The sequence below is a fragment of the Phodopus roborovskii genome, unplaced genomic scaffold (genome assembly GCF_943737965.1).
Source record: "Phodopus roborovskii unplaced genomic scaffold, PHOROB, whole genome shotgun sequence".
In the NCBI taxonomy this organism is placed as follows: Eukaryota; Metazoa; Chordata; class Mammalia; order Rodentia; family Cricetidae; genus Phodopus; species Phodopus roborovskii.
Genome location: NW_026125665.1, coordinates 1,432,773 through 1,454,811, shown reverse-complemented (window position 1 = coordinate 1,454,811; position 22,039 = coordinate 1,432,773). Strand labels below are relative to the sequence as shown.

At 54.0% G+C, this 22,039-nt stretch overlaps 2 protein-coding genes across 2 annotated transcripts; one reads left to right on the top strand and one right to left on the bottom strand.

Annotated features, from left to right (window-relative positions):
- Window positions 1–2,639: 2,639 nt before the first annotated feature.
- Window positions 2,640–6,580, top strand: Gtpbp3 (GTP binding protein 3, mitochondrial). Its single transcript, XM_051178153.1, has 9 exons — window positions 2,640–2,720; window positions 2,897–3,144; window positions 3,254–3,340; window positions 4,136–4,338; window positions 4,458–4,530; window positions 4,622–4,765; window positions 4,844–5,009; window positions 5,517–5,801; window positions 5,986–6,580. The coding sequence occupies exons 1-9, from the start codon at window positions 2,668–2,670 to the stop codon at window positions 6,209–6,211; spliced, it is 1,485 nt and encodes a 494-aa protein (XP_051034110.1). The 5' UTR covers window positions 2,640–2,667; the 3' UTR covers window positions 6,212–6,580.
- A 9,954-nt stretch (window positions 6,581–16,534) lies between these two features.
- Window positions 16,535–21,242, bottom strand: Plvap (plasmalemma vesicle associated protein). The gene is made up of 5 exons (XM_051178152.1): window positions 20,858–21,242; window positions 18,151–18,247; window positions 17,343–18,052; window positions 16,780–16,837; window positions 16,535–16,682 (listed from the first exon to the last, which is right to left on the bottom strand). The coding sequence occupies exons 1-5, from the start codon at window positions 21,221–21,223 to the stop codon at window positions 16,597–16,599; spliced, it is 1,317 nt and encodes a 438-aa protein (XP_051034109.1). The 5' UTR covers window positions 21,224–21,242; the 3' UTR covers window positions 16,535–16,596.
- Between the last annotated feature and the right edge of the window lie 797 nt (window positions 21,243–22,039).

Genomic DNA, 22,039 nt, shown 5'->3' with positions numbered 1-22,039 from the left:
ACAGGGCTGTGAGTAATTATAGCAGGTCCAGCCTGCCCCAGGGTTTTTGCAGTATAGTTCACCAGCCTAAAACAGACTTTGCTTTATGCACTCTGCACCCACAACCCTTATTATCTCTACAATATAGCATCCATAAAGGGATCAGGAAGCCTGGCGTTGGTGGCACACACCTTTAATCCCAGCACTCGGGAGGCAGAAGCAGGTGGATCTCTGTGAGTTCAAGGCCAGCCTGGTCTACAGAGCGAGTTCCAGGACAGGCTCCAAAGCTACAGAGAAACCCTGTCTCGAAAAACAAAAAACACCAAACAAACAAACAAAAAAAAAAAAAAAAAAAAAAAAAAAAGGGATCAGGATACATGGTCCCGGTTACCAAATAAATGGCTCAGTGGATAAAGATGCTTGCTGCCAAGTCTGAGACCTAAGTTCATGTCCATGATTCCCATGGTGGAGAGCCAAGGCTCACAAGGACACCCGGCCACACGCTCCACCTCACACAGTGACAATGAAAAAAATAGTCCGGCCAAGGGCTGAGGTATAGATTGGCAGCAGAGACCAGCCTAGCATGCACAAGCTTTGCATTCAGTCTCCAGCGAGGCGGGATGGGGAATGCAGGATGACAGGGTCGGTAGAATCGGACCTGCTTGCACGGAGCTCAGTCCTGTACTCAGGAAGCAGAAAGAGATCCTCAGCATCAGCAACATAGCAAGTTCATGGCCATTCTGGGCTATACGAGACCCTTTCTCAAGAAAAAGTGGGCCAAGCTGGAAGGATGGCCCTGCCATTAGAAGCACTTGAACTCTTCAGAGTACCACAATTCGGTTCCTGGCACTGTGTAACTGCAGCTCCAAGGAACACCACAACCTGTTCCAACCTCTGAATACATCTGACACAGAAAGTACAGGACCCTAAGTAAAAATAAAAAGCAGAACTTAAAAAATAAGGTGGCACACGCCTTTAATCCCAGCACTCGGGAGGCAGAGATAGGTGGATCTCTGTGAGTTTGAGGTCAGCCTTTTCAAAGAGTGAGTTCCAGGACAGCCAGAGCTACACAGAGAAACCCTGGAGGGAGGGGAGGAAGGAGGGAGCCCCTGCCGGGATGGTGGCACACGTCTTTAATCCCAGAAAACCTGTCTCTGAAAGAAAAGAAGAGAAGAAGGGAGGGAAGAAGGGAGGGAGGGGAAAAGGAAGGGAAAGACAGACAGGAAAGAAGGAAGGAAGAGAGAAAGAAAAGGAATGCTGTTTGTCTAGAACTCGCGTGAATGGGTGTGAGGGGATGCTGGGAGGTGGAGCACAGCAAAGTCCTGCTTGCTGGGGAAAGCTCTTTCAGAATCCAAGCCTCTAGGCGGCCTCCCTTTTTTCTGAATCCCCCCCCCCCCGACTTAAAAGAAAAATGTTTGTGAGGCCACGAGTGCTTTGGAGATCAGAGGACAACTTGAAGGGACTGATTTTCTCCCTCCACCATGTGGGTCAGTACCCAGTCTCCCAACTCCTCACAGTCCTGAGTGGCCCACTCTGAAGGACTGTGAACCCAGGCTAGCCAGGGTTGCTTCTCAGTGCCCAGTATGCAAAGGACATTTGCCGTAAACGTGTTAAGAAGGGACCACAGAGATGGACATCGTTACTGTAACTGTTTCACAGACGGCAAAGTAGGGTAGATGACCTGAGGGCTCTGCCACTGTAGCTTGTCCCGCAGCAAGTTCTTAAAGAGCGCCCGCCCGCACCACTCCAGAACCAGAGAATTAGCCGAGCAAGGGCACTCCCGAGGCCCCGCCTCCCCCACCCCACCCCACCCCCTGTGCCTGGAATTCGAGCCTCCGCCTTCATCCCACAATTCTGCGTTGCCCGGGTTAACCTGAAGGTAACCCAAGGAGCCTTTCCGGGAGCCACCGGTACATATCGGACCTGCGGCCGACCGGGGACTCAGAGAGGACAGGGAAGCCAGCACTGGACTGGAGCCTTCTGGAAGGCTTCCTGGAGGAAGAACCAGACCTGGAATGCTTGCCCAGGAGCTGCCGTTGGCAAAACCGGGGAAGTGGGAAGCAGAGAGATCCCGGAAGGGCCAGGAAGAAACTTCCTAAAAACTTTGAACCAGATCATCCCTGGTCTAGCGCGTGGCTTTCCCCGGAATTCATCCACTGCAGTCATTAAAATTCTTTCAGCTTCCGGTCTCTACCTGGGCAGTCTCTCCTTCCATTCCCTCTCCCACACTCCATCTCTCCCTCTCTCGTGCAAGTGTGGAGGTCAGAGGTCAACTTAGAGAAGTCGGCCCGCCTTCTCTAAGTGGGTCCCAGGGAACGAACTCGGGTTTGGCGACAAGCGCCTTTGCTCGCTGACTGTCCTCTCTTGAAAGTGAAAACCGAACACACGTAGCTTTTCGGCTACGGAATGGACACAAGGGAAGGAGACGCGAGCCTCTAATTTCTTCCTCCCACTATTGTCTCGGCTCCCTGCGGCTCTAAGAACCCAAACATTTCCGGGGGACAATCTTGTGCTGCACACACCCTTACTTCGTTTCCCTTGTATCAGCCAATAGAAACCACAGTCTATAGGTCATCCAGTGGTAGTCGCTAAGCGCAGTGGCAGTCACGCCGCGAAGGGGCAGGACTTCCTCCCAGCGCTTGACGCCGCGCAGGAAGGTCGGGCAAGGTGCTTGCGGATTGGAAATCCATGTGGCGCGGGCTAAGCGCGCTAGCGACCCGGGCGGTGCGGGCGCTCGGCAGGTAGGTGGGACCCGTTCTTCCTCCCGGAGCGACCCTGTCCTCCCATGCCTATCCTGCCCATCGGCTTGCCGCAGCGCGCACATCCGGGGTATCCCCCGGCGACGTTCCCTCGGTCCTTGTCGGTTCCGAGGCTCGACGTCCGGGGTGTGCTCACTCATTTGCTCTCCGGTTCCCAGGCCATGCGTACGCCGGAGCAGCGACGCCGGAACCTGGGCTCCCGGAAGCACCATCTTCGCGCTCAGCTCTGGCCAGGGCCGCTGTGCCATCGCGGTGATCCGCACTAGCGGCCCGGCCAGCGCGCTCGCGCTCAGCAGCCTTACGGCGTCCCGGGAGCCGCCTCCGGCCCGCAGCGCCTCCCTGCGCCTTCTTCGCCACCCGCGCTCCGGGGAGCCGCTGGATCGCGCGCTCGTCCTCTGGTTCCCAGGTGAGGACCCCGATCTAGAAACCCACAGTGCTAGTGACCCGGTGTCAGTCGCCTCCAGGAGTCGGCCCCGGGCCGTGCCCATCGTCTAACTCTGCTCTTTGCCATAAAGGCCCCCAGAGTTTCACGGGTGAGGATTGCGTGGAGTTGCACGTGCACGGAGGCCCCGCGGTGGTCAGCGGCGTCCTGCAGGCATTGGGTGAGACTCTGTTAGGTGACACTGTTCCTGGGAAGACTGCGAGGTCTCGGATGTAGGCTGCAAGGCAGATTGTCATTTGGGGGAATAGAGTTATCATACTGACTTGGGCCTTCTAGATGGCTGGCCCAGTAAAGGCGATTGTTGCCAAGACTGAGCTGAGTTCCAATCCCAGAATCCCCGTGGTGAGAGAATTGATTCATGAGAACTGTCTTCTGACTTCCTGGTGTGTTGCAGCACAAACGCGCGCGCGGGCGCGCACACACATACACACACATATACGATTAATGCTGTAGACAGACTGCAGCATTGGGAGGCCTTCGAGGACAGCTCAGGCTCAAGAGCAGGGTGTGTGTGGTGCTAGGTCCTATGCAGGGAGTTGATTGAGTAGCGCAGTACCAGCTTACAGCCAGTCTGCCTTCGATCCCTAGGTGGTGGGGACAGGGGAAGGTCTTGTGTGTCCATAAAATCGGTTTGCCACAGAAAATCGCTGATGGTTAGTTACCAGTCTCAGTCCAGGCCTGTGTGGGAGGGGCAGCTGCAGGTGACCTGAGTAGCAGCTGGCTACTACTGGGTTCTAACCCCGGGCGGGCACCTGGGTCAGACCCAAGTAACTGGTCCATCAGAGTCCAGCCCGGGGCACCAGTGAACTCCCTGGTATTCCTTATAGTAGAGGGGTGGGGACAGGGGAGGCACCAACTACTCTGCTGTGCTGCCTCAAAACCCAGCTAGGGTTTGGGTTTGTTACCTCATCGTCTGGCCAAGGGCAGGTGGGGTCCAACGGCAGATGGCTTTCAGGTAGTGTGCCAGGACTACGGCCAGCTGAGGCTGGGGAGTTCACCAGGAGGGCATTTGCCCACGGAAAGCTGAGCCTGACTGAGGTGGAAGGACTGGCGGATCTGATCCACGCAGAAACTGAAGCCCAGCGTCGTCAGGCGCTGAGACAGATGGATGGGGAGCTGGGCCAACTGTGTCAAGACTGGGCCAATATCCTCACCAAGGCAAGACCCACTTGCTCACCCACCCATCCCTTCTTTAGAGAAAGCTCTAGGCCCATGAGATGCCAGTCTGATCACACACGTCAAGCTGGAGCAACCATGATATCTTCCCATCCTCCCAGGCTCTGGCCCACGTAGAGGCCTATATTGACTTCGGAGAGGATGACAATTTGGAAGAGGGTGTGTTAGAGCAGGGTATGTCTGCCTTTGGGGGCGGGGCTGGCATCTCAGCCCCCCTGAGATCCTCCTGATTGCCTCTCCTCTGCCTACCTTCTCCCTCTCACAGTGGATAGAGACATCCGAGCCCTGGAGACTGCCCTGGGTTCCCATCTTCGAGATGCCAGGCGTGGTCAGAGGCTGCGTTCAGGGGCACATGTTGTGGTGACTGGACCCCCCAATGCCGGCAAGAGCAGTCTGGTGAATCTGCTCAGTATGTGGAATTGGGCAAGGGTGGGCAGGGGTAAATCCTAAAGTGGGGGCTCTTACCTCCACGTCCCTTACCCTTCAGGCCAGAAACCTGTATCCATCGTGTCCCCAGAGCCAGGGACCACTCGTGATGTGCTGGAGACCCCTGTGGACCTGGCTGGGTTCCCTGTGTTACTGAGTGACACTGCTGGGCTTCGGGAAGGTGTGGGCGCGGTTGAACAGGAGGGTGTGCGCAGGGCTCGCCAGAGGTGTGTGCAGGTCTGCAGACAAGGTGACCTAGGCCCTTTTTCTCCTCTTGAGTCTATTTCATAATTATCCCTGAAATAAAAGACTTTGAGCTCTCTCAGTGTTGGGGGTATAGGGACCTGGCTGGTGTTGCTTATTTTCCTCCACTCCCTAAGCTTTGTTTGGTCATGCCCCCTCCAGGGCCATCTCCCTCTGTCCAACCCTATCAGCTACACCACTGGACCTCTTCTTCATCAAAATCTCTGACCTTCAGGTCCTCTTCTGCGCCCACCCACTCTCCCTTGCCATGCCCCCAACATTTCCTACCATACTGTTTCACTGGAGCCATTGCCAGTACCTCTAGCCAAGCCTCAATTCCTCTTGCTGTGTCCAGACCTGGCCAAGCGTCTGGCTCTGTCCTGGCTTTTGCTTTGGGTCATCCCCTGCAGTGTCTGTCCCTCTTCTGCTCAACACCCACAGTGCCCTCCCAGGTTGACTATGCCCCACAAAATGGCTACCTTCCTTCCCAGGTTGGAACAGGCTGACATCGTCCTGGGGGTACTGGATGCCTCTGACCTGACCTCCCCCTCCAGCTGCAGCTTCCTGGACACTGTAGTGACCCCACTGGTAGCACAGAGCCCTGACCGTGTCGTACAGCGCCTCCTGCTGCTCCTCAACAAATCGGACCTGCTTCCCACTAGTGCCCTGACCAGTGACAACACTCTCTTAGGGATACCACACCTGTCGCTGTCCTGCCGCACTGGAGATGGGCTAGAGGGCCTCCTGCAGGCCCTGAAGACTGAGCTGGCTGCTGTGTGAGTCCCCCTCGGCCTTTCCCAGCTCCCCTGACCCAAGTTCAGATGTAGGCAGAGCTGCTGGATTTGTGCTCAGTCCTGTCCCTCAGCCTCAGTTTCTTTCTCTCTGCAAAAGGGGTACAGTGGGGGACCCTGTTCAAAAGGTAGCTTCACAGATTGAGACACTAGGTTTGGTTTCTGGCAGGTGTGGGGACCCATCTACAGGACCACCACTCCTGACCCGAGCTAGGCACCAGTACCATCTTCAGAGCTGCCTGGATGCCCTGAGCCACTACCAGCCCGCCACAGATCTGGCGCTGTCAGCCGAGGCCCTGCGCCTGGCTCGCAGGCACCTGAGCCACCTCTCGGGTAGAGGAGGCACCACAGAGGTCCTAGACCTCATCTTCCGGGACTTTTGTGTGGGCAAGTGAGGGCCAGAGCCCAGGAATCGGGCCCACAGAATTCCACCAGATCTTGATCTAAAATGGCAGCAGAGGGCAGGATCCACAGCCCTCAGGCCTGTTCCCTCCACAATGAACAGAGATAGGCCAGGTATACCAGAATGGCTACCCCCTGGCTACTGAGATTAAGGCCTACATCACCATGCCAGGTATATGTAGTGCTGAAGGTGAAACCCTTGCAGGGTTTTTGTTTTGTTTTGTTTTTTAAGTACCAAAGGAATATGAGGAGTTCGGGTGATCCAGAAATGTTTGTTCTCAAATACCAGCCAGGGTTCCCTTCCACAAGTTTGCCTGTGTGTTTTTTCTCTGTGGCGTCATGTCACTCAAATATATTTATTTATTTTTACTTCTGTAGTAGCATACATATTATCTGTAATACGTTTGCTGTGGCATTTTCATCCGAGGATCTAATGTGGCCTGATTGTGCTGAGTCCCTTCTTTTTCCTAAATCACCCTGTCTGGGATTTCTCTGACGTTTGACTACACCATTAAAGAAAATATCCCTGTGCCGCCCTCCACCCCTCCCCCAGGCCTTTCACTGCCTGTCAGTCTTCCTGCCCACAAGGCCCCACCTCCTCCTGGACAGAGTGTGAGGTCTTGTGTGAGTGCAAAGATGCCACCTGTGGCCCTGTCATGCCCAGAAATTGCCCAATCCTGGCTCCTGCATACCCAGTTTCATTTCCCCAAGACCAGGAACGATGGGGTCAGCCCGGTTTACCGCTGTACGCACCGCAGTTTCTGCAGTGCAAAAAGTGGCTGCACGGTACACATGGGGAGATCAGAGGACAACTTGCAGGAGTCCTCTGCGATGGTAATGTGGTCCTCGGGTGAACATCAGGCTTGGCAGCAACATTTAATTAATGTGTGTGTGTGCAGTGTGGGAGTTTGGGAACTGGGAACCAAACCCAAGTCCTCTTAGGTTGCAAGTGTTTTATCTGCAGAGCCAGCCCCTTATCAGATGTTTTTATTTTATTTGTATTTAGTTTTTGAGATGAGGTTTTATTTTCTAGATGGTGCTGGCCTCAAAGTCACAAGGATCCTCAGCGGTACACCCTCAGGCTGGGCACAAATATTCCCAATTTACAGATCAGAAAAGGGAGGTTCCGAGAAATGGCCTCGGGCTTTGGGATTGAGCAGTCAGTTGCACCCCACATTGAACTTTGTCAGGACCTTCTGTGACAGGCAACTTTGTAGGGTGCTGGGGACAGCACTTGGATCTCCTGGCATGGCTACAAGGAGACCTGACTTGTTAGGGACTTGGGATAGACCCTGCAGAGACTACATCTGTGCTGGGGCCGCGAGGTGGAAACAGTGAGGCGGGACCTCCTGGTGGTAGCGGCAACCGGCCAGAAGAGGGCGAGCGTTCCTAGCGTATCCCCCAGCTGTACCCATCAATGAGGATGCCTGTCGTTTCAAGGCTTGTTACAAACCAAGCTGGGTTACAAAGTCAGATCCTGCCTTGAACAGGGGAAGGGTCCTACGGCTCCCAGGAGGAGCTGTGGCGCCTCGCGCTGGGCGGGGCCGGACCTCTGGGCAGTTGGCCCGCTGTGGGCCGCCTACCTTGGGCCTGGCACACAGCTGTGTGGAGGCCTTGGCCGCTGTCCCTTTTTTCCAAGAAGGGTGAGGAGTTTGTGGGAAGCGGCGGGGGGTTATTTATAGAGGGCGCAGGAAATCCCCAAAGAGTCAGGGCCTCACCCAGCGGAGGCGGCTGCTACAGGGCACTGGGCCCCCTTCCGCCAAGGAGCACTGCCTGGGGCCTGGGAGCCCGGATGGGGCTGGGGGCCCATGGGACAAGGGCTATACCTGGAGGAAGGGTCTGGGCCAGTGCCTGCCCCGTAGTGTTTGTGTGTGTCACACTGTTCACATGTGGACGTGCAGGTCCAAGTGGACATGCAGGCCAGAGGCAGTCACAGGTGAAGCCTTATAGGCCAAATCTCAGAACTGGTGGTCAGAGCTCAGCACCCTCCCATCTCACCTGCAGCCACTGTGGAGGGTGTTGCAGATGTACTGGTCACCCTAGCTTTTATGTGGGTGCTGGGACTGGGTCACAGTCCCTCTTGCCTGAGCAGCAAGTGCTCTCAGCCATCAAGACCTGGTCTTGAACAGAGAAGTTTCTCAGGCAAGGAAAAGTATTGCCAGACATGTTAGTATACTCGTGGTCCCAACAATGTGGAGGCTGAGGCAGGACTGCTACAAAAGGTCAGCTCCATCGGTGTCCGGACAGTCTAGAAGGAAATGGGCTAGCCAGGTGTGGTGACCCATGTCTTCAATCCAACACTTGGGGAGGCAGAGGCAGGAGGATCTCTGAGTTAGAGGCCAGCCTGGGTTACATAATGAGACTCTAGCCTCAAAAGAAAAGAAACAAACCAAGCGAATGAGCTTGCTCATCTTTAAATCCTGACCAGAACTTCAGAGAGCAGACAGGGCTGCACCAGTTCTGTGAGCTGACAAAGGGCTAAGAAACTAGAGTTTGTCAAGTAATGGGTAGCTATGGAGGATGTGAGCAACAGGCTCCATGATGGAAAGACAGACCGCCGTGGACCACTACAGGAGCCTATTGAGGCAGTGGCTGGGGAACAACGGGCTTTTTGCTTTCTTTTATAGGGTCTCACATCAGCAATATAGCCTGTGTGCCTGAAATGTTTTACACATTACAGCTGTTACTGTGATTTAGGTGGTTTTGCTGTGTGTCCCAGGCTGGCCAGAAACTCTTGGGCAACCCTCCTTCAGTCTTCCAAGCAGCCGAGGTTACAGATTTGGGACATGGTGTCTCAGAAGAGGAAATAGGCTGAGTCGGAGTGAGATTCGCACCCAGGAGTGTGGTTATCAGATCTTAAGCAGGCTCTCCGTGATCACTTCATCCCAAGGCTCAGGCTCAGGGCCAGGGACATCCCCAGTTCCTTGGGGCCTCCAGTCAGGCTGTCCAGGCAGCCTCCCAAGCTGACCCCTGGTGGCCCTGTTGGCCGAGCCCCAGCCAAGTGTTTCCTGCAGTGACAGGCTCTCGCCCATGTTTCCGGATCCAGGAAATATCACAGCTTTGTCCCGGAGGAGCAGTGACAGAGTGTGGCACTGCCGGCCTTGTGATTCATCCCCGGCTCCCGCCCAGGCCAGTGCTGGGGGAGCAGCCAGCTCCTCCTGAGCACGTCTCAGCCCTTTTCCCTTGATGGCTCCTGCTTGCTGCAGGGTTGGGGCTGTCCTTGCACTTCAGTCCGCAGCCTCAGCCCTGCACCCCCGCCAGTGCTCACAGGTCTGCCCCACCGTGCTCGGCTTAATTCTGTTACCTGTCTAACATTGTTTCCTTAGGGCCACATTTCGTTTTGCAACTGAACCAATCCTGAGGAAATGTTCCTTTCAATGTCTGCAACAGTAGTAGGTAGCATGACTTTTACTTTTTATTTATTTTTGATGATTAAAACCGTCTCCTGTAGCTCAGGCTGGCCTTTAAGTCCTGACTCTCCTGCCTCAGCCTCCTTCGTGCTGGTACAGTAAATGTGTGCTGCCACACCCAGTGTATATGGTGCTGGAAATGGAGCTGAGGGCTCCACCCAAGCACCATACACTAGCATGCCAGTAACTGAGCTGCAAGCACTCTACCCTCAGAGCTACCACACTCCACTCTCGAAGCTGCCACATTCTACTCCCTGGGCTACCACACCCTACCCACTGAGCTGCCACACTCTACCCTCAGAGCTGCCATGCTTCACCACTGAGCTGCAAGCCCTCTACCTCTGAGCTACAAGTTGTACCCACGGATCACAGGACTGGGCTGAAAGGTGCATGCCACCACAGCTGGCAGCCTATCCATTTAAAGCTTTACTGTTCTACTTTATGTTCTACTTTATGAGTGCACTCTCTCTGCTGCCTTTGGAGGGCAAGAGAGGATGCCAACCTGGCAGGAAGGTTGGGAGCTGCTGTGTGGGTGCTGAGAACCAAATTTGGGTTCTTTCCAAGAGCAGTCAGTGCCCTAAACTGCCAAGCCTCGTCTCTGCTCAGCACACAGCAGTCATCCCTCGGGAGGCTGACACAGTTGAAGGCCAACCATAGTGAGACCTTGTTTACAGATAAGTAACAATAATCAGCAGAAATCAGCCTTCAAGGGACTCCATGATATTTATTATGTGCCACTATATATTTAAGGGATACAAGCAAGGCAGTGTGGGGAAGCTCCCCTCCAGGCTCTGTGAGATACATGGGGACCCTCACTGGCTGTCCAGGTCCTGGAGACCCTGGAAAAGGGTTTAAAACCTAATGAAAGTTATGTTTCTAGGGGCCTCAAAACACAAGGGAAGCTGGAGCTGAGGCCAGGTTTCCTGTTCTGACCTCTAGGGTCAGGTACCCAGTGGTAACAAAGCTGGAGGAGGTTCCTGTGGTGGGAGCTGAGCTGTGGGTGCTTCATGGGCGGGTGGGGTTCCATTTTGGTCACCCCACAGCTGCATATGCCTTAAACCCAGTGTCTAGGAGATGGTGGAGAGCAGAGGGCAGTAATGGGCGCAGATGGGCATAGGGATGGAGATTGCTGGCCATGGGGTACAGCACGTGTCCAACACATTGGGCATCTGGCTGCCACCATCCACAGAGGAGCATTCTCGTGCCCAGGGTCCTGCAGCAGCTGCTTCCTCAACCACTGGGGAAGGAAGAGGCCAAAAGCACAGCAGTCAACAGGGGCTGGGGAGCAGAGGCTGGACCACAGCAGGGGAATGACACTGCTCCAGGTTAGACCCAAGCTCCTCAAGCTCCTGAGTTTTGTCTCTGCACAGATGAGAGACTAGGGTTCCGAGGGGCCCACAAGGTCCTAGATACCTGAAGCCTGGGTCTCCATGTGTAGTGCAGGCTGGCTTCAGACTCAGTCCTCCTGCCTCAGCTTCCTGCATCCTAGGGTTCTGCTTTTCTCTCTTTTGTTCACTCACTGTGAGACACATGCCCCACACATGCACCCTCAGGACCAACAAAGCCCACAGCTTCAGAGGCTGACACCAGGGTCCATCCTCCTGCCTTCCCCCAGCAGGGACAACCCCACCCAGTGCCAACAATTCTGAGAGGGTTCCGCCCATCCTCCACTGCATCTCTGGGTCTGGAATGCCCTCCCCCTCTGCCTGGCAGAGGAGCTCTGGTAGGGTCAGAGGTGGCGCTGAGGCGCTTCCTGGTGGGGAGGGGGGTCTGCAGCTGAGTCTGGCTTCCTCTCCCCCTCCCTTCCTTCCCCAGCTCTTCCCTGGGGCCCCTGGCCTCATGCTCTGGCTGGCTCTGGTCACCTCCCAGGCTCCAGCTGCAATCCCATCTCACACTGCCTGGTGACCTCTCCTCTTGCCCAGGTCACTTCCCCCAAACCAATCAGAGTGAACGGTCCAGCCCTGATGCTGGTTGTAGCCTCTGGGACCCCAAGTCCTTGACTTGAGAGGGCCCTGATCTTGACATCTCGCTGTACTTCCCTGGATCACTTCCTCCCAGGCATACTACCCAGAGCCCCATTCCTCCCTGCCTAGGTCCCTGTGGGACATTCCAGTAGAGTTTGTGTCTTCCCACAACGTTGGAAGTTAAGGAAAAAATAATAAAATCACAGGCCAGTGAGCGGGCACAGCAGGTGAAGGTGCTTGCTGCCAAGTCTGAAGATCTGAATTTGATCCCTAGGAGCCATGGTGGAAGGAGAGAACCAACTGCTACATGCTGTCCTATCTCTACACATGTGTTTTGGCCAGGCGGTGGTGGTCCATGCCCTAATCCTAGCACTCAGGAGGCTGAGGCAGGCAGAGCTCTGTGAGTTCGAGACCAGTCTGGTCTACAGAGCAAGTTCCAGGACAGTCTCCAAAGCCACAGAGAAACCCTGCCTTGAAAAACAAAAATGTGCACATGTATCATCAGTCACTGTAAAAAAAAAAAATTATGAAAAACCTCACAAGACATATGTTTCCATGTCACCAGATACTTGGCTACTATATTCATAGGTTTTCAGGTCTATCTTCCTTTGTTTTTGAAACAGGGACTCAACTGTGGAGACCACACTGGCCTCGAATATTCAGAGATCCCCCTGCCTCTGCAGCCAGGATACTGAGATAACACACAGGTCATCACACTGGTACAAATAAGAAGTCTCCAGAGTGAATGCCTTGAAAGGGGCAACTAGGAATTGGAAGCTGGGGGGTGGGGGCAGAAGAGTGGCAATGTGGGGCCCTGGGCCATTTCCTGAGGCTCCTCGGGTGTTAGGTATCAGGCTGCTACTACAGTCTGACTCAGCTGGTCTCATCTGGTCCCCTCCTGACTGTTCCTCGGTCTGTGTCACCCTGCCTCTGAACTCCTTGGGGCTGTGAGACCTGAGTATCAGGACTTAAAATGCAGAGGAGGCAGGAAGGCCAGGAGTTCAAGGCCAGCCTCAGCTACATGGGAGTTTGAGGCCAGCCTGGGCTTCATGAGACCTTTTCTCAACCTTCTCTCCCTCATCAAAAGAAAAACAACAAAAACCAAATGAAGACACTTGCCAAGCCCTGATGACCTGAGTTCAATCCCCAAGACCCACAAAGTAGGAGACGACTAACAAGGCATCCATGTGCTATGGCTTTCACATGCACATACAAGTAAATCTGAGGGTAATTTTTAAATACAAGGAGGAACAATTGTTTTGATCGATGCAACCATGTTTGCCCCCCCCCCATCTATAAACAGGGTGGAGGAGATGGCTCTGTAGGAAAGAGCCATTATTTCAACAGCATGGGGACTTGAACTGGTATCCTTGGGACCCAATTAAAAAGCCCAGTGCTGGCCAGGCATGATGGAGTACACCCTTAATCCCAGACCTTGGAGGCAGAGGCTGGAGGATCTCTGTGAGTTTGAGGCCAGCCTGGTCTACATAATGAGACCTTGTCTCAAAGAAACAAAAATAAATTAATAAAAATAACAGTAACAAAAAGCAGCTGTAAGTGACCCCAGTGCCTGGAGGAAGATGTGGCTGGGGCCCAAGTAGCTTCAGGTTCAGTGAGAGGACCTGGTTTCATGAGTGTTAGCTGAACAATGACACCATTGTCCTCCTCTGGCTTCCACAAGCATGTGGCACACAGGCCACACACCATACACATTTAGATGCTGAAATATTTTCTTTTAAAAATTGGTGTGGAGGACCAAGCTGGGTGGGTGAGAGCACTTGCTGGCCCTGAACAGGACCTGGCTTCAGTTCTCAGCACCCACATGTGTAAGAGTATGTTTTTTCCTCCTGCCGCTGGTTTTGTCCCGCCGCTGCGCCAGCCCCAAAACACATGGTAACTAAAAATTACTTGAAACTCTAGTTCCTGGGGACCTGATACCCTCATCTAGCACCAGGCATGTGACGCACAGGCAGACACGCAGAAAACACTCATATACATAAAATAAAGATAAATAACTAAAGAGCAGGCCAGCCTGGTATATACAGTGAGATCCTGTCTCAAAATAATGAAACTAATTAATTAAGTGACGATAAAGTTGGATGTGGGGATAAGTCAACCCAGACTTATTTAATTTTTTTTTTCTTTTTTGGCAGTCTCTCTCTGTGTAGCCCTGGCTGTCCTGAAACTCACTCTGTAGACCAGGATGGCTTGGAACTCAGGGAGATCCAGCTGCCTGGGCCTCCCAAGTGCTGGGGTTAAAGGTGTGCATCACCACACCAGCCACTTCAGACTTTCAAGGTTGATGAAGGAGGTCCTGAGTTTGGGACCAGCAAGGCAATGTCTCAAAAGAAAACAAGCATTTGGAGATGTGCATCTACCCAGCAAATGTGAAAACAAGGCGGGGAGGAATGGGAGGTGCAGACAAGGAAGGATGGGGAGAAATAAGGCTGGACAGTGAGGAAGGAGCCCCTTGAGGCCCAGTCCCTGGAGAAGGCACTTCCTGGCACCCTGAAGGCTGGGGGGGTGGGGGTGGGCTGAGCGAGAATAGTCCATTGTCCCTCAACACAGGCGTCATTCAAGGTAAACAATGTTGAAAGCTTCCCCAGGTTCTCAACTGAGACCTGAAGGTCCTGGGTGTGGACTCTAGCTAAGGCCTCAGTTTCCTCCTCTGAGAAGTGGGAATCAGAACAGAAACATCCTAGCCAAGATGGACAGGGTGGGAGGGTGGGGGTAGCTTGCCAGGAGGCAGGGCTGACTTTTGTCTCTATTCATCCTTTTCAATAGTTTCTTTCCTTTCTCCCTTTCCTCCCTTTCTTTAAAAAAAAAAAAAAAAAGTATTCAGTAGTCTTGAACTTGCAATCCCCTACCTCAGCCTTGCAAGTGCTGGGCTCACGGGCCAGCACCACCAAGGCCAACTACTCACTGTCCTACCTTTTTGCAGGATAGTCTGGAGCTGGAGGCCAACCCATGCTACCTATATTAGACACAACCTCAAAAACAAGCAGCTCACTGCAGCTGGATGGACAGCTTTGCAGTGAGTCTGCTGCCCCTTGTGAGGACAGGAGTCCAGCGCCCTCCTGCACATGCAGATAGAAGTAAAATAGCCATGTGGTAGTGTGCACCAGTAGGATTTGCTGAAAGAGGCACAAGGACTGAGTGTGAGCACAGCCTGGGCTACATATGGGAAAGGGTGAGGTGTCACACACCTTTAATCCCAGCACTCAGGAGGCAGAGGCAGGTGGATCTCTATGAGTTCTAGGCTAGCCTGGGCTACAGAGTGAGTTCCAGGACAGCCAGGGCTACACAGAGAAATACTGTCTCAAAAAATAAAAACAAACAACCTAACCCCAGAATGATCTCTGGAACTAACTCCCTTATAGCTCACCACCAAGAGGCCGTGAGAGGCAGACACAGGTCTTGCCACCATGTGATGGCTCAGGAGTTGGAATCCTGAGTTGGAAATTCCAGAGACTGTGGCTGGAGAGATGGCTCCGTGGTTAAAAGCATTGGCTGCTCTTTCAGAGGACCTAGGTTCAATTCCCAGCACCCACATGGCAGCTCACAACTGTCTGTAATAGATTCTGATGCCTTGTTCTTGTGCAAGCAAACATGTGGACATTGTAGTCCCAAAGACTGCCCAAGTCTTGGAACCTGTTCAGGCATGAGATTCCTTGGTAGCTCAGGTTAGCCTTGAACTTTTAATCCTCCTCTCCTCAGCCTCCTGAGTGCTGAGATTATAGGTGGGTGAAGGACTTGGTCATGTGACCTGAACCAACCTGAACCTGAGTGGCCTGGGCTCTACAGGGGACAGCCCTGAGCCACCTTCCCTATGACACATACACATGGTGTCTCCAGTGGATGACTGGGCTGGTAATCCAGCCAGGGCTGTGGGTGTTGGGCCAGATGCCCCAGGCGTGCTCCAAGGACAGTCTGGCACCTGTTTGGACAGTTACCATTTGGCAGCCTTCATCTTCAATGGCCTTTCATTAGAGAAGGGGCTCATGCTGTGGCCTGGGTCCCCCACTCCGGCTCAGGTGTCTATTTATTTTTATTGTGCGTGGGGTGCACCTATGCCATGGCTAGAGTGTGGAGACAACTTTCAGGAGTCTGTTCTCTACTCCCACTGGGTAGGTCTCAGGGGTGGGACTTGGGCTCTCAGGCTTAGCAGCAAACTCCTCTACCAGCTGAGCCTTCTCACCAGCCCAATTTCCATTCTGTAAAAGTGAACAGCGAGGCTCTAGGGTAGGCAGAGAGCTCAGTGAAGGTCTGCGGTGGGGCTTTCAACCCAGACCACAGGTAAGAAAGCTGTGGGTGCATTTGTACAGAAGTGGGGGAGATGGCAGCTTTCAGGCTTTCAGGCCAGTCACCAAGGCCAGTGACAAACCTGGGTCAAAATCCATGGTGGCTGGCTGTGATAGCACACAACTTTAATCGCAGCACTCAGGACCAGATCTGAGTTCTAGGTTAGTCTGGCCTACATATAGAGAACCTGCCTCAAGAAAACAACAAAAACCATGGTGGGTGGGCCATCAGAGACATGTAAAGTGTTTGCCATCAGGCCTGGGGATCCAAGTTCAATCCCCAGGACCCATGTGGCCATGTGGTCATCTGAGCCACGGCACATGCTTGTTCACATATAGAGTAAACAAAAAGGGAAAAGTAAAACCACAAGGGATGACTATGAGAAACTGTAGCCAGGATTGGGGTGTGGCCTGTGCCTTCACATACACATACAGGGTACCCCTGACAAGACTCAGAGGCACACCACACAGTCTCCACTCCATGGACCTAGTCCATGCCCCAGCCGTTGAGCTGACTGTTCCCTGTGGCTGACACCTTGTATCCTCCAGCTCACAGGATCCCCCTCCTTCCAGATCCCCACCTTGCCTGTCACTTTGGTATACTTGCCATGCCCTAGTATATACAGCAGGAGTTCCATTCTGTCTCCCTCCTCCTCGAGCCCTGATAGGACTTCCTTTATCTACACCTCAGTCGGTTTGCATCTCACCTGGGTGGGACTGCAGGGTTGACTAACGGGAGACGCTGGGACTCCAGGATTCTTTTCTTGAATTCCTCCAGGCTAGCAGGATCTATAGGAAAAATGAAGGTTCGTGTAAGCAGCCTAGGAGAGGCAAGCTGGAGTGGGGACCAGTGGCCCCCTTCTGGGCCCTTCTGGCTGTCACTCACCTATGGGTGGAGGAGGGACTGGGCCCGAGGAGTGTCTTGGTGGGATGGCTGGCTGAGACTGTAGAAAGAGCAGGAGAGGTTGGAGGCGCGGGTTCCCTCTGTGTCCTACAAATGCCTAAGTGATCTAGCTGGGTGATTTTTGTGTTGGCCTCTTTATGTAACCATGGCTAACCTGGAACTCACTGTTTAGACCAGGCTGGCCTCCAACTCACAGAGGCCCTTCTGCCCCTGAATGCCGAGGCTGGAATTAGAGATTGTGTTACCATTCCTGGCCCAAGAAACTTAGATCCTAACCCCAAGGAACGAATCTGAGGCAGGAAATTGAGGCCACCACAGCCCCGACATCACCTGTAACCATCACCCGTATTTTTAGTCCTTCAACTGAACTCAAATCCACTCCAAACCGGATTCCCACCATCCCACCAGAGTGAAGTCCACCTAGCCCTAGCCCTGGCCCAGCTTCCCTCCTTCAGTGGCATCCTCCGGCCTCAGCTCCCACACCACCCTCCAGGTTGACCCTTCCAGGACCCCAGACTGCACCCAGAATATCCAGGCCCGCCCACCTTGGCCTTGAGACAGGCATCCAGCGCACTGATCCGTACATCCACCTCGGTACGCAGCTGCTCCAGCTCGCGCTTGCGCGCCTCTAGATCGCGCTCCAGGCCGTCCCGCTGCGCGCGCAGCGCCGCCTTCTCCTCCAGTGCCAGCTGTGTCTGGCGCGCGCACTCCGCGCGCAGCTGGCTCTCGCGTGCCTGCGCCTCGGCCTCGGCGCGTGCCCGCGCTTCCTGCGTGCCCTGCGCCCCACGCTCCATGTCCAGCTTCTGTCGCCGCAGCTCCGCGTTCTCGCGGGTCACGCGCTCGATGCCCATGCGCAGCCCGCGCGCCAGCTCTTCCACCTTAGAGCTCATGATCCCCGGCAGGTGCTCACACATTCGGCGGAGAGACCCTATCTCGGGCACTAGCGAGGGGTAGTGGTAGCCCAGGTTATCCAGGGAGCGCTGGATCAGCGAGTCCCGCCACACGCTCAGCGCGTCCGCCTGGAACTTGTCCTGGTCCAGCGGGAGGCACATTGCCTGCACCTTCTGCAACTGCTCCTGGGTCACCTGCTGCTCCTGCTGCTGCCGCTCCAGTGCTTTGCCACAGACCGCCAGCTGCTCCTCCGACTGTCGCTTTCCCGCAAGCAGGCTTTCCTTGTCCTTGGTGCACACCGCCTTCTCCTTGGCCACCTCCATCTCCAACGTCTTAGCCTTCTCGCCCAGCTTGAAGAGCAAGGCTGCAGGGCGGGAGCGGGGAGGGTTGAGCCCAGGCTGGCCCATGAGCTGCATGGTCCTGCTTCTTCCTCCCCTCGCCCCAACCATGACCCGCATTTACCTTCGCAGGTTTTGTTGTTCTCCTTCAGCTGTTCCCAGCACTGCTTCTCACTCAGGATGATAGCGACCATGAACCGATGATAGTTAATGTAGGTGATCTGAAGGTGTGGACAAACAACACAGCTCAGCACCAATCTCCCCGGCTGTGCACACAGCCTTGACACCTGTAGAAGGCTGTGCAAATGAGTGACCTCCAAAAGTTTGACTAGTTGGTAAAGTGCTTGCCTAAGATGCCCTGGGTTCAAACCCCTCATAAACCAGGTGTGGCGGCTTTCACCTGTTAACCTCAGTACTCGGAAGGCTGAAGTAGGGCCAGGAGTTAGAGACCAGCCCAGATCACAGAGGAAAACTGGCTGGCTTTGTTTTTTGAGATGGAGTGTGTAGTCCTGGCTGTCCTGGGACTCCCTATATAAACCAGGCTGCCATCCAACTCAAAGATCCTCCTGCCTCTGCCTCTCAAGTGCTAGGGTTAAAGGTGAGTGCTACCATGCTGGGAAAGACAGAGGCTGGGTCTGGGGCTCAGGTGCTAGAGTGCCAGCCTAGGAAACACAAGGCCCTGGGATTTGTGCCTACCACCACAAAAGCAAGATGGTATGTGCCTGTCATTCCAGATAGGAGAATATTGTAAATTCAAGGTCATCCTGGGCTACCTAGGAAGAGTTAAGTTTATCTCAAAACAAAACCAAAGAGTGGATGGGGGGAGAGTGGCAGAAAAATCACATTTCTTTGTGTTTGGAGGAGTGGGGGACAAGACAGAAACTACTAGGGTGTGACTCAGGTGGCTCCTGTCCACCCACCATGGGGTGTCCTAGGGTGGTCATGTAGCCCAGGCTGGATATTTAACAATGTAGATCCAGGGCTAGGGTGTGATATGGTTATAGTGTACATACTTAGCAAGGAAGATGTTCTGGTTAGGGTCAAGCTCCAGGAACCATAAATAAATTAAGTGAAAATTAAAACCCAGAAACCTGGGTGCCATTTTCTCCAACAAGGAAGAGTGGGAAAACAGGTGGGTATATGTGTGTCTGCGATGATCTATGTGTAAGTGTGTCTGCCATGATCTTCCCTGGGGGTGGTAAGTGTAAGTGTGTTGCAATGATCTACCCCAGGGGCAGTAAGCACCTAGAAAGCCCAAAAGGCCAGGGCAGCTCTGCCTGAGGGTTTGGACTTCAAACCTCTCTCTTGGGGCAGCCTAGTACCCTGTCCTCTGCTGGGGAATCCTATCCCTAATTTGATGGCTGCCAGCACCCCTGCTACTGGGCCAAAAGCTGCCCCAGCCTGCATCTTCCTGTCCTGTTCTTTCTGTGGCCTGGAGAGGTGTCAGGTGAACATAGTTGGGTGTATCTGACATGCTGGGGTCTGTGTGGAGAAAGCTATCTCCAGGGTCTCAGTTCCAGGCTGAAATGGGCTCAGCCCCACCTGGGAAAGCCTAACCCTGTCTCTCTCTCTCCTTCCCTCTTTCTCTCTTCCTTTCACCCTTCCCCCTCAGCATCTCTCCCCCTCTCTCTCTCTCTGTCTCTGTCTCTTCTCTCTCTCCCTCCCTCTCTCTTGGTACCTTATGTAGTCTAAGCTGACTTTAACTCCTGTTCCTGCTGCTGCAGCCCCCACATGTTAAGGTGACAAGTATGTACCACCATGTCCAAGAACGGTGTTCCTTTTGGCTGTGTGCTCAGTGCTGGGGATGGAATACAGGACCTCACACATGCTGGGCAAGGACTGAACTCTGAGCCATGCCAGAACTCTGTTCGTGCATGCCACCCTGAGAAGGAGCAAGCCTTCTGAGCCTGTTTGCCCACAAGTTCTAATGAAGCTGCCAGGAGCAGACTCGGGGCAGGCACTCACAGTAGCAGGCCCATGAATGCCCAGGCAGACAATGCCGGGGCCCTCATCTGCTCCCTCCTGGCTTTCACCCACAAAGCTTACTGAGAGGATGTTCTGTCTCCGGATGGACTGACCTAACCGTGGGATTATGAATTCCTGGTTTATCCCAAGGAAGATTTTGTTATTAAAATGAAGGATCAGAAAGCAGGGCATAGTGGCTTTAATCCCAGCACCTGTGAGGCACAGGCAGGTGGATCCCTGTGAGTTCAAGACCAGCCTGTGCTATATAGTGAGTTCCAGGACAGCCAGAGCTATATGAGACCCTTCCCCCCCACAAAAAAAAAATTCAGGCCTTTGAGGTGGCTGGTAAAGGCTTGCTGCTAAGCTGACATCCTGAGTTGAACCTCTAGAGCCCACGTGTGGAATGTGTAATAAATAAGTCTAACTTTAAAAAACCATACCGCCTGCAGCAAACCCCTTCCTGGCAGGCGATGCCTGCCATCGTGAAAATCACTCTGTAAAAGTCTTCACCAGCTCCTAAGTGCTGAGGTGACCCACATCTGTCACCCCAGCACTCAAGAGGCTGAGGCAGAAGAATTGCCATGAGTTTAAGACCAGACTGCGCTCTATAGTGAGACCCTGCCAGGGGCTGGGGTTACGGAGAGAGAAAGGCTGTTCACTCAGGGGTATAGCATACACTAATGAATGAGTCCCAGAGGCAGGAGTCAGGAGCTCAAGGACATCCTTAGCTTCACAGCGAGTTCTAGACCAGTCTAAACTACATGAAACCATACTGGAAATAAGGGGAGGGGAGTTATCCAGATTTCCTCAAGTAGAATTTAGAATTTGGGGGTGCTGCGGTGCAGGGCCCACAGGCCGCCTCTTACCAGATCGCCTTGGCACTGGCGGAAGCTGGCGTTGATGCGCTCCAGCTCGCGCCGCGCATTCAGCAGGAGCTGCATGACCGTGTCCTTGGCATGCAAGCTGATGTTCAGCTGTTTGGTCAGGTTAGCCTGTGCGGCCGACAGTCCCATCACCTGGCTGTACAGATTGTCGGCACGGATCTCGGTGGCCTTCAGGCTGGCCTCCGTGGTGGCGTGCACGTTGCCATAGATCATGAAAAGGACCAGGCCCAGGATGATGAGGAACTGGATGAGGGACACAAAGAGGAAGAAATAGCGCAGGTAGTACCAGCAGCCGCGAGCAGGGTCCCCTGTGCGGGAGTATGGGCTGCGGTCCATGGCGAGCCCCATTTGCACGGTCAGTCCCTCCTTGCCTGCCTGGCCAGATCTGGGCCACGCCAAGCAGAGGGGAGTGTTTATATTACTTCTCTTAATGCTTCCTCTGCCTGGCTCCTTCCTGGCCAGGAGGAAATGGAGGCTGTGGGTTATCACAACACTCCCACCCTGGCTGTTGAGAACTGGCAGTCTGGGTAGCTGTGATAGTTGGAGGGTGCAGCACCCGCTGAGTGACTGGGCTGCCTTCTGCCTGGCCTGGCCTCAGTTTCCATCATCACCACCCTGCCTTAGGTCGGCCAGGCGATGACCTCTGATTTTGGTACTATTATCTCAATCATAGCCTGTGGCTAAAGAGGACACTGAGGCACAGCTGTGACAAGAGACTGGCCCTGTGGCCCAGCCCTGTTACTGTGAGGCAGGCAGCTTCCAGGGACTCGTGCATTCGCGCGCGCGCACACACACACACACACACACACACACACACACACACACACACACACGAGTCTGGGACCCAAGGCAAAGGATTGCTGGAGTTCCCTACCCAGGAGTTTCAGGGAAATTTTCCACTATGGCAACAACAGGTGCTCAATTAGTGTACAGAAGAGCTTCACAGAGACCTGATTCTTGGGGGACAATGGCACTACCTCCCTCAAAAATTCTGCCAGCACATATAGGTGTCCCCAGAGAGCTCTGGGATTGGGGCCTCATTCAGCAACAGAGACCCTGCGTATTTCCCCTAGTGAGGGGCTGGGGGCCTGGCTCAGGGGTGGAGCCCCTGCCTAGAGTCCCCCCCCAGCACTATGAAAAAAAAATATGTGGGCTCTGAAGTCA

Coding starts and splice junctions, on each gene's coding strand:
- Gtpbp3 (XM_051178153.1), top strand. CDS start 2,668: ATGTGGCGCGGGCTAAGCGCGCTAGCGACCCGGGCGGTGCGGGCGCTC. Junction 2,721..2,896: donor GCGGTGCGGGCGCTCGGCAG/GTAGGTGGGACC, acceptor TCCGGTTCCCAG/GCCATGCGTACGCCGGAGCA. Junction 3,341..4,135: donor CGGCGTCCTGCAGGCATTGG/GTGAGACTCTGT, acceptor GATGGCTTTCAG/GTAGTGTGCCAGGACTACGG.
- Plvap (XM_051178152.1), bottom strand. CDS start 21,223: ATGGGGCTCGCCATGGACCGCAGCCCATACTCCCGCACAGGGGACCCT. Junction 18,053..18,150: donor GAACAACAAAACCTGCGAAG/GTAAATGCGGGT, acceptor CCCGCCCTGCAG/CCTTGCTCTTCAAGCTGGGC. Junction 16,838..17,342: donor ATGCCTGTCTCAAGGCCAAG/GTGGGCGGGCCT, acceptor CTCTTTCTACAG/TCTCAGCCAGCCATCCCACC.